Below are 11669 nucleotides of genomic sequence, written 5' to 3' on the forward strand. Positions count from 1 at the left end.
ACGACTAATTTTGTCGTAGATTATCATATGAAGAGGGAGAGGTAAATTAATCTATGTATGTATGTAACAGTTGTGAATATGCAGTGATGTTTAGGGTTACATATTTCTTTGTAAATCATTTTTAGTATAATCACACAAATTCTGTGTTTTGTATTGAATAATTCTGTGTTCTTTATTTATTAAACGTTCAATACCTGACGAGGTCTAGAATCAGTGGGCGAAACCTCCAGAATTTAGTCACGGTACTCAGGAGATTATTTTTGTGGGGACTCTCACCCCACCCCCCCCCTTCATATTGTGTCCCTCACGTTTCCTCTTCCCTTTTTTGTCAATGTTCCACATGAGAGGAGAGGGGCGCCGTAAGGGGGTGAAAAGTTAGGACGATTCTAAGGGCCCGTGACTGACAGGGGCCCAAACAATTGTAGAACATTAAGAAAAAAACGTTTAAGTAACCAATGAGATTATCTTTTCATGGGGCCCAAAACCCCTGGCGGCGCGGCACCCCCCGCCCCCCCTGACTGTGATATAACGACTGATTTGTTGTATATTGTCAGATAGTCAGTGATTAAACGGAGATCGCCTCGACTGTATGCCGGCTCCGGTCTCATCCAACAACAGCACCAACACAACGCAGACACCGCTTATCGACACCGGTTACATGCACTCATTTCCCAGCAGCCTCACCTGTATTCGGTAGGAGGGAGCAGTGGTGAATGTGTTGCTTGTGTGCAGCAATGTGGCAGATCTCGGTGCTCGTTTCCCAGTTCCACACATGTAGTGCTCCCTCTGAACAGCCAGCCATCACATACCGGCCCTGCACACAGGAACAACATGTCAACACAACCATCCATACTTTTAAAATCCTAAAGGTTTTTAAAAGGGGGAGAAGGACACGACACATTCGGTACTTTCTCTGAAATGTATGAAGACTCACCAGACAGCAGACAGATGTGAGAGGATTCTTCCAGGAGATTTCTCTGAGACATTGGCCCGCCTGCAGATCCCATAAACAAAGCCTGCCGTCGTTTGAAGTGCTTATCTGAAAGAATATACTGCACTTTATGGACAGACCAAGCACTACTCAATAGATACGACAGATGACATCAAGTCTTCTACAAGGAAGTGTAACTGAGAATATATTGAAGGTACTTCAGATTTAGATCAGTTTTAAATTCACATGATCAAGTTAATCACTTATTTCTGTTTGAACTGCAGTTTCCAATAATTTAAATGCTCTTCTAAAAACATCCTATTATTTTGCATCAGTACACCTAATTTTGTGTACTTTTTTGTGTATACTGTAGAAACATGACTCTCAGGTGACAGCTGTATTTCTGGGGGTAGACGTGTAACTCAGGTTGGTTCAATGGAGACTCACCACGCAGTCTGGAGTCCAAACGCAGCCGGTGATCCAGTCTTTGTGAGAGTGAGGGAGCGACTTGGAGAGGGCAGCAGGAGACGAGCTCACGTCCCACACCATCAGAGCCTGAAACAAACAGTACTGAGTTATACCTGTTACCCCGACATGTGTCTCTATTACTGTCAAATGCATTTCTATATTTTAGGACAAAATCCTACATTTGACCAATTATCAACTTTCTTTAATGAACGTCTTAAGATATTTCGATAATATGGGATCTGTCTCTTTTCGGTAGAGCTAACTTGACTGCAGTAAAACGTCAACGAATACAGATTGAAGGAAATATTTTGTATACAAGTACATTTTTAGAAATGTTTATCTTTTTTCAACAAATATAATTAAGACAAAATACAATAAATAATAATGTTAGAAACTGAGAATGTGTAGAAATACTATATTAATATCAGATGGGAAGATATGGAAGCAATAAAAAGACACTGCTCAGCAAACAAATGATTGAAGTTTGATCTATTGGTACAGGCCTAGTTACAACACTTAAACACAAACATAGTATTTTACCTGATCTTTTCCACCGGAGAGTAGCTGTCCACCATCAGGGCTGAACGCCAGACAGGTGACCCCCCCAATGTGGCCCCTCAGGACCTCATGAGGCTCAAAGTCAGACCAGTCGAAGGTCCGATTGCTCAACTTCCACAGAGCAATGGGAAAGCTTTCTAATTTTAGAAGGAAAGCAGAGCGGTAAATGATACTCATCAGTTAAAAATATTATACAAAATAAAATAAATGCTAATAAATACATATCTACAGTAGAAAATATATATATAAATGGAGTATCCATCTATAGAAAATATAACATAAATTATTAGTCTCAGTCAACTTTATTGTCAATCTTTTTCAGTTTGTGTGTACAGACAGAATACAATAACAAATATATATAAAAATATGTATAAAATATGTATATCCTATATACACAATCAAAGCCACATTTATAAATATGCACACATTAAGATAAAAGCACAACAATCAATATATACAGAATAACTGTCACTTTAATATACCTGAAGATGTAGAAAACTTAAACTTTTTTTTAAAATAACATTTAAGGGACAATTCTGTATAACACCATGTCATGTGTTGAAATACCTGAAGATGTAGCCAGGGTAGTGGAGTTCTGTGTGAATGCCAGGATGCCCCCCATTACACCAAACATTGACACCATTTCCAGGCCTTCCAGCAGCCCCTCCTCCGTCAGCTTTCTCTTCCAGACCCTCACACGTTTGTCACTTCCTCCCGACAGCAGCAGCCCAGGTTGGGTCTGCTCAGTGTCCAGAACGACCCACAGCAGGCACAGCACCGAAACATCCAGGGACCCCGAGTCCCAGATCCTCTCTCCTAACATTCAGATAGAAACAGGAATGGTTTGTTTGTCGACCAGTTCAGTAAGCAAGCAAGTAAGTAATCAAGTAAGTAAGCAAGTAAGTAAGTTAGTAAGTAAGCAAGTAAGTAAGCAAGTAAGTAATCAAGTAAGTAAGCAAGTAAGTAATCAAGTAAGTAAGTTAGTAAGTAAGCAAGTAAGTAAGTTAGTAAGTAAGCAAGTAAGTAAGCAAGTAAGTAATCAAGTAAGCAAGCAAGTAAGTAATCAAGTAAGTAAGAAATCAAGTAAGTAATTAAGTAAGGAAGTTGGTAAGTACGTAAATAAGTTGGTAAGTAAGTAAATAAGTAAATAAGTAACTAAATAAGTAAGTGAGTAAGTAAGAAAGTAAGTAAGTAAGTTAGTAATTAAATAAGTTAGTAAGTACGTTAGTAAGTCACCAAGTTAGTAATTGAGTAAGTAAGAAAATAAGTGAGTAAGTCAGTAAGTAAGTTAGTTAGTAAGTTAGTAAGTAAGTGAGTAAGTAAGTAATCAAGTAAGTGAGTATGTAAGTAAGTAACTTAGTAAGTACGTTAGTAAGTACGTTAGTAAGTCATCAAGTAAGTAATTAAGTTAGTTAGTAAGTAAGTATGTTAGTTAGTTAGTAAGTAAGTAATCAAGTAAGTGAGTATGTAAGTAAGTAATTAGAGAGAAGAAATGGTATTCTGTATTTGGGTCCTATGTATTCTGCCCTCCAGCCGTGACAGTAAGTAATTAAATACATAAGTAAGTCATATATATATATATACCTATTAAACCAGTTTGTCCATATATATATATATATATATATATATAGACAAACTGGTTTAATAGGTCAGATTGATGTATACAGTGATTCAATCTAGAAAATACTATAATTCAGTATTTATTTTCCTTCCTTGCACATTCACACACCTGACTCAAGACTGAAGAGTTTGATGCCGTCTCCGTGGTAACCCACAGCAGCAAAGTCTCCGTTAACAGCCACACAGAGAGCAGCCGGCTGAGAGGACGCAGACTTCATCTTATTCAGAGGAGGCTCCTGCTCACACTGAAACACGATTGGGAGGGGAAATAAAGCGTATGTCAAAAAAAGAGAAACGTTTTTTTTTTTTTTTATTGGCAGCAATCATTCTTTAAATCATGGCCAATCACATGAAGTGGCACGAAAGACACATAGGGGAGCTTACGTTATCACTTTTTAATGAAGCGACCGAACGCCCGAGTCCTCCTGACCAGAGCTGCAGCTGTTTCACAGAAGGACAAGAAGACACACAGGCTATTATTATTTTAAATATAGTGACCGTGTGCTCCATCCTAAAAAAAGGGAATGCATTATTATTATATGTGTGTTTTCATAATCAGAAAAATAGCATTCCAACATTAAACTAAACTTTTACCCCCCATGATGTCCTAGGCATTTTCGTGGATTCTTATTTAGGACTAATGCATTGACAACAAAGCTGATGTGTCTTGATCTGAGTTTTAGGAAAAAACACATGTTTCACTCTCCCAATGCTTTAGCAATGGCTGCTTCTTGTAAGCAAAAAAATCCTCATTGTATCGTAGCTTGTTTTTGTTTGAAGGTCCCCTATTATACTGTTTTTCATCAATATATTATAGGTCTCAGATATATACAAAGCATATCAAGTGTTTGGCTCGAAGGTTGCTGATTGGCTAATGGTTACACAAGCCCAAACATCGTTATGACATCATACAGTGGCCAAAATCTGATCAGCTCACAAGTTTTTATAGAAATGGATCAGCACAAAAAGAGAGAGAATCTTTGTTCCTGAAACTTTCAGAGTCTCTTTCCACAGAGGGGACACATGTTGATGTAGAAGAGACATGAAGAAGAGGGGACACATGTTGATGTAGAAGAGACATGAAGAAGAGGGGACACATGTTGATGTAGAAGAGACATGAAGAAGAGGGGACACATGTTGATGTAGAAGAGACATGAAGAAGAGGGGACACGTGTTGATGTAGAAGAGACGTGAAGAAGAGGGGACACGTGTTGATGTAGAAGAGACATGAAGAAGAGGGGACACATGTTGATGTAGAAGAGACATGAAGAAGAGGGGACACATGTTGATGTAGAAGAGACATGAAGAAGAGGGGACACATGTTGATGTAGAAGAGACATGAAGAAGAGGGGACACATGTTGATGTAGAAGAGACATGAAGAAGAGGGGACACATGTTGATGTAGAAGAGACATGAAGAAGTGGATTTTGCATAATAGGTGACCTTTAATTAGAAGGAGTTTATTATTCCAGTCTTCAGGAGGGCAGCCTCACCATGTGATCGGAGCCGGCGCTCAGCAGCAAGCTCCCTTCATCCAGGAAGGTGAGGACCTCCGCGGCCCCACTGTGAGCCTGGAAACACCCCACACAGGTGGAGGTGGGCACGGACCACACCCGCACCTCTCCAGAGATGGAGCCGGAGCAGAGCATGGAGGAGGAGGAGGAGGAGGGGGAGAAGGAGAGGCTGCGCACTGAGCTCTGGTGACCGCACAGGGACTGAGGGAATACAAAGAAGAGAAATTGTCCCAATCACAATATTTAATTTTTTCCGGGGAAATTAGATTTTGTAACAGTTGCTCCATTATAAAATGAAATGTACTTGTCTTCAGCCCCAACAGACTACCTGGAGTAGTGAGCATGAAAGTGACTTAAGCTCCCTGTAGGAATATCTTGACAATGACCTAAACCATGATTTGCATGAAGAATGAACGCTAGAGGACCAGAAACGGTGTTAAGATTCTTCTTGCCCCTTTTGAACAAAACTATTTGAGAATTTATTTTTGTACACCTTGAACGTTTTTTTTATTTTGCTTCACTTTGTAATTAGAATTATTATTATTGTTTGTTTTGTTTCCAACATGTTCAATAAATTGACTAATAAAAATATCTTGATAACTCACCGTGAGAGTTTCATTCTGGAGCCAGTTCCACATTATCACGTTCCCATCCCAGCACCCAGCCGCCAGCAGGTGACCTTTAGGGTCAAAGGTCACACAGTTCAGAGGGCTGGAGCTGGGCAGGGCCGCCACCTCTTTACCTTTAGTCGAGGACCACACCTGCAAAATCAGAAAAACACATTAATGGACACAATGTACAACAATATCTGTTTTCACTTCTTTTTTTTATTACTGCCATTTTGTTTCCACATTTTATTCCATTGCGATGTAAATACTGTTATATTTTACATTGTTTTAAATATTTTTCTAGTTCTCTACCTGTATTTTTAATTCTTGTTTTTACTTTTATGTATGCACCACGGCACCAAGTCAAATTCCTCGCCCGTGTAAACCTACATGGTAATAAACCCGTTTCTGATTCTGATCACATATTTAAGGATAGATAACATTAATCGTTTTTTTTGTGAAAGGTACAATTTAATAAAAGTTGACAGTTTAATGTGATTGCGTTCAATTCCATTATAGATATTCAAATCCCTATTAGCTGCAGGAAATGGGTTTTCTAGGAATGCAGAATTAATGACGTGATGTTCTTGAGACTCACTTTCAGCATGAAGTCCAGAGACACGGTGGCCAGGTGCTTCCTGTCTGCAGTGAGGGCACTAGCTGTTATCACATTAGTGTGGCCCTCAATGAGAGCCGTCCTGCGGGAAGAAGCAACAGTTTAGTCAAGAATCACTCGCCTGTTCCAAAAAACTGTCCGAAGAAAAACCCTGGATTTGTTGTGTGAGAAATAATCGATATATTGTGCCGGAACTTTAAGGTACATCATTTACTGTAGCAGTGTTTTCCCCCGGACCGGATGTGGGACACCTTGGAGTTCCGGTTTCAGATTGTTATTAGTTTTTAGCCAGTAGCATGTCGCTAATAGTACATCGTGTATGTGAATATAAGGAGAATGACGTACTAAACACGACGTCTCCAACTCTCACTCATCGACGCTGCATTACTACTATTATTACGTGTTTAATGACCAACAAACATCAGAAGAATTGTATAATAAAATATCATAAGAGATGCGCCATAGTTACGTCATCAGAGGACTACAGAAGAAAACCCGCCCCCGTTGACGTCAGCCAATGGAAGAAGACTAAATACGAGGGGGAACCTATAAATACGATGTTAGAGAGAAACGGTCTCTTTTTATTCATGCATCTGTAAACCGCTAACCGCTTATGTGGAATGTGGATCAGTGAATTGAATAAAGGAACCGCAGCTGTGCTCCTTTGTAAACCTACATTAATAAACACTGTTAAACTTTACGAGAAGCTTCCTGGTCTACTTTTGACCAACTCTTGGTCTTCAAACAAAGAAACGGGACAGTTGTCATGTGTAAAACAATTTATGAAATCTCTCTTCTTACCTGCAGCCATTCCCGATGTCCCAAATCTCTATTCGTCCATCAAAGGAGGTTGTGGCAAGACGTCCGTCCAATAGAAAGACACAGCTGGAGATGCCGTCACAGCTGCTCACCAGCGATTTCACTTCCTGTTCAAAGCCAGGACAGAGAGTTCACATTAGATGTTAAAGTAAGACGCATGAAAACTGAACAGTATTTTTTGTCAGACATTCAAACAAAATGTCTCCTGGAGTGTCTATTTTCTTTTCTTTTTACATATTAGCATGTGCATAAGATAACAAGAAACAAGGAGAGTGTCACCGACTACAGTATGTCAGGATAAAAGGGAACAGGTCGTGTTTAGGAGAGCTGATACTAACCTTCTGCCTTTACACATGGTACCTACAGAGTACATGTAGTCAGATTTTCTGATTTCCTGTGTGCATTTAAATATACTGAAGGTTTTCTACTCATTTGCCAATACGAAACAATAAATACGAATCATCCAGTAAAAAGTGGGCATCGTGATAATACATTGACACATTTAAAAGGGAGGCAAAAAAACAACCTTTCTAGTGGAAAAAGGGTCTGTACCTGTCCGGTCTGAGTGTGGATGAAATGCAGCGTTCCCTTTCCAGTGCCAACCACCATCAGCTCTGCGTCCGGGCTCACCACCACACAGGTGGGTTCAGAGGAGAAGGTCGACACCAGCTCACTGCGAAGGAACACAGCAGACCATCAACACATTCCTACACGTACAAGAAATAGAAGATGTCTGAAGATGAATACGTAATAAAACCGGTCGAATTAAACAGATTTACGAAAAACCGCACCGGCATATATTGAATTAAGGGAACTATCCTAAAAGCACTTTTTTCTAACCACTTTGCCCACTGGACTTTAACACACACACACACACACACACACACACACACACACACACACACACACACACACACACACACACACACACACACACACACACACACACACACACACACACACACACACACACACACACACACACACACACACACACACACACACACACACACACACACACACACACACACACACACACACACACACACACACACACACACACACACACACACTAATGTACATTCCCAATGATATTGAAGTGACTGTTATTTTGTATATTGATTGTTGTGCTTTTATCTTAATGTGTGCATATGTATAAATGTGTCTGTTGATTGTGTATATATAGGATATACATATTTGTATATATTGTATTTTTGTATTCAGGATTACGGTATTTCGATCTCTCTGTCTGTAACACAAAACACAAACTGAAAGATTGACAATAAACTGACTTTGAAAAAATTAAATACAACCTGCTTACCTGGTCTCGTGATGAATCTTACGGTCGTTGTTTTGCCACTCAACTACCCGCGCTCCTCCTTTTCCCATCAGGCCTTGTGCCCAGGTGTGAGCGGAGCTGTATGAAGGCTCGTTGAGGGCCTGCTGAACGAACAGAGCCGGCCAGGAGGAGAGGAGGCGGCCGTGACGCTGCAGGAAACTCCGGCAGTCCTGCAGACGGCCTTCATAGTGTACTGAGAGCACGAAGAGAAACAAGAAGTCATAAATAACACCTGGCAGGAATTTAAAGGTGCCCTATTATAATGTTTCTCATCAATATGTCACAGCTCTCAGATATATACAGAACATGTCTCTGAAGTGTTTGGCTCCAAACAGCAAACAGATCATTGCAGCATTACCCATAATGCCCTCTGTTTCAGCCCTGTTTCTAAAGTGCTGATTCTCTGTCTGTTACTTCAGATGAAAGTAAGGAGCCCCTCCCCACGCCCCTCTGAGAGAGATTTGGTTACAAAGAACTCAATGGTGCTCTAGGAGGAGATTCAGGTGATAAGGTGGGGGGGGGGGGGGGGGGGGGGGTTACCGTGGTTTCTGATTGGCTAATGGTTACGCAAGACAAAAAATCGTTATGACATCACAAAGTGGCCAAAATCTGATCAGCTCATTTTCAGACAGGTTTTTATAGAAATGGATCAAAAAGAGAGAGAATCTTTGTTCCTGAAACTTTCAGAGTCTCTTTCCACAGAGGGGACACATGTTGATGTAGAAGAGACATGAAGAAGAGGGGACACATGGTGATGTAGAAGAGACATGAAGAAGAGGGGACACATGTTGATGTAGAAGAGACATGGAGAAGAGGGGACACATGGTGATGTAGAAGAGACGTGAAGAAGAGGGGACACATGGTGATGTAGAAGAGACATGAAGAAGAGGGGACACATGTGATGTAGAAGAGACATGAAGAAGAGGGGACACATGTTGATGTAGAAGAGACATGGAGAAGAGGGGACACATGTTGATGTAGAAGAGACATGAAGAAGAGGGGACACATGTTGATGTAGAAGAGACGTGAAGAAGAGGGGACACATGGTGATGTAGAAGAGACATGAAGAAGAGGGGACACATGTTGATGTAGAAGAGACATGGAGAAGAGGGGACACATGTTGATGTAGAAGAGACATGAAGAAGAGGGGACACATGTTGATGTAGAAGAGACATGGAGAAGAGGGGACACATGTTGATGTAGAAGAGACATGAAGAAGAGGGGACACATGTTGATGTAGAAGAGACATGAAGAAGAGGGGACACATGTTGATGTAGAAGAGGACATGAAGAAGAGGGGGACACATGTTGATGTAGAAGAGACATGGAGAAGAGGGGACACATGTTGATGTAGAAGAGACATGGAGAAGAGGGGACACATGTTGATGTAGAAGAGACATGGAGAAGAGGGGACACATGTTGATGTAGAAGAGACATGGAGAAGATAGGACACATGCTGATGTAGAAGAGACATGAAGAAGAGGGGACACATGTTGATGTAGAAGAGACATGAAGAAGAGGGGACACATGTTGATGTAGAAGAGACATGGAGAAGAGGGGACACATGTTGATGTAGAAGAGACATGAAGAAGAGGGGACACATGTTGATGTAGAAGAGACATGGAGAAGAGGGGACACATGTTGATGTAGAAGAGACATGGAGAAGAGGGGACACATGTTGATGTAGAAGAGACATGGAGAAGAGGGGACACATGTTGATGTAGAAGAGACATGGAGAAGATAGGACACATGCTGATGTAGAAGAGACATGAAGAAGAGGGGACACATGTTGATGTAGAAGAGACATGAAGAAGAGGGGACACATGTTGATGTAGAAGAGACATGGAGAAGAGGGGACACATGTTGATGTAGAAGAGACATGAAGAAGAGGGGACACATGTTGATGTAGAAGAGACGTGAAGAAGAGGGGACACATGTTGATGTAGAAGAGACGTGAAGAAGAGGGGACACATGTTGATGTAGAAGAGACATGAAGAAGAGGGGACACATGTTGATGAAGAAGAGACATGAAGAGAGGGGACACATGTTGATGTAGAAGAGACATGAAGAAGAGGGGACACGTGTTGATGTAGAAGAGACATGAAGAAGAGGGGACACATGTTGATGTAGAAGAGACATGAAGAAGAGGATTTTGCACAATAGGTGACCTTGAAGATGAATGTATTTGCCAGCACTTACATGAGGGTGCAGACTTGTGCTTGTCATCTGCAGGAAAGGAAATATTTCACAGGATTAGGATTTTTTGTAAAGCTATCTTTTATAAAGACGAGGTTTGCTGAGAAAACCTGCCCATGCAACTATTTCAGATACATTTCACACAATGGAAGGACAACCGCCAGACTCAGGGACAGTTTTATCCCACAGGCCATAAGACTGCTAAACACCTGAGCTCGGTTAAGTGCCCCAAAAAACATTCCTGTTGTCATCTTGCAATATACTAATTTATATAAATAGTTTTCACCGCAATAAACCGTATTTAATTCAGTCTTAGTTTACATTATTTAATTTCATATTCTGTTATTGAACATATCCCATATTCTATTTACATGTAGACTTTTTGCACTACTTTTTATTTTGTATTTTATTATATATATTGCATTGTTGGAGGAGCTCAGCTCAGAAGAATTTCATTGCCATTTGTACACTGTAGCTTTGTGCATATGACAATAAAACCTTTGAATCGTTATCACATTCATCATAGAGTACAGTGAAGCATGCTCACCATACAAGCTGTAGGTCTCCAGGAGGTGGTGCATGAGGCCGTGGCGCACGTTAGCATACAGGAAGTAGTAGTTGGAGAGCAGGGAATGAAGAGCCTCCAGCTGGTCACTTTGAATCTGACCAAAGCCAAATATAAACCAGTTAAATACAATATAATTTATGTTCATATGTTTTTATTTAATTTGTTTTGGAAGAATTACAAATGATGTTAAAATGTTGAACGTAGGGTATTGAAACCCTCTCACTCAAAAACAACAAAAAAAGAGTATCGGTGTGCAGGACTTCTGATAAAACTCAATTGAAACACTTTGATGAGAGTTCAAAGTGAAGACACAGAGTATTTTGTTTTTCAGAAGACCTATTTATTTCTCATGCTTTATTTAACTTGTGTTAGGAGTGGTTTACCAGGCTGGCAGGCAGGTGCAGGACAGAGTCGGCCTCACAGTGCAGGAAGG

The 11669-nt window shown here is 40.6% G+C and overlaps 1 protein-coding gene across 1 annotated transcript in view; it reads right to left on the reverse strand.

The window, feature by feature from the left end:
- tep1 (telomerase-associated protein 1) overlaps window positions 1-11669 on the reverse strand; it is a 36749-nt gene that overhangs the window by 6783 nt on the left and 18297 nt on the right. Inside the window, exons 31-46 of the mRNA XM_034104321.2 lie at window positions 11620-11669; window positions 11216-11330; window positions 10672-10698; window positions 8456-8666; window positions 7687-7807; window positions 7117-7241; window positions 6298-6397; window positions 5697-5852; window positions 5071-5292; window positions 3962-4018; window positions 3687-3822; window positions 2525-2773; window positions 1940-2094; window positions 1379-1486; window positions 935-1039; window positions 685-814 (exon numbers count right to left, since the gene is read on the reverse strand). The exon at window positions 11620-11669 is cut by the window's right edge and continues 39 nt beyond it. Coding sequence (XP_033960212.1) covers window positions 685-814; window positions 935-1039; window positions 1379-1486; window positions 1940-2094; window positions 2525-2773; window positions 3687-3822; window positions 3962-4018; window positions 5071-5292; window positions 5697-5852; window positions 6298-6397; window positions 7117-7241; window positions 7687-7807; window positions 8456-8666; window positions 10672-10698; window positions 11216-11330; window positions 11620-11669 — 2067 coding nt within the window. The remainder of the gene's footprint in view (window positions 1-684; window positions 815-934; window positions 1040-1378; window positions 1487-1939; window positions 2095-2524; window positions 2774-3686; window positions 3823-3961; window positions 4019-5070; window positions 5293-5696; window positions 5853-6297; window positions 6398-7116; window positions 7242-7686; window positions 7808-8455; window positions 8667-10671; window positions 10699-11215; window positions 11331-11619) is intronic.

Source organism: Pseudochaenichthys georgianus, chromosome 17 (genome assembly GCF_902827115.2).
Source record: "Pseudochaenichthys georgianus chromosome 17, fPseGeo1.2, whole genome shotgun sequence".
NCBI lineage: Eukaryota > Metazoa > Chordata > Actinopteri > Perciformes > Channichthyidae > Pseudochaenichthys > Pseudochaenichthys georgianus.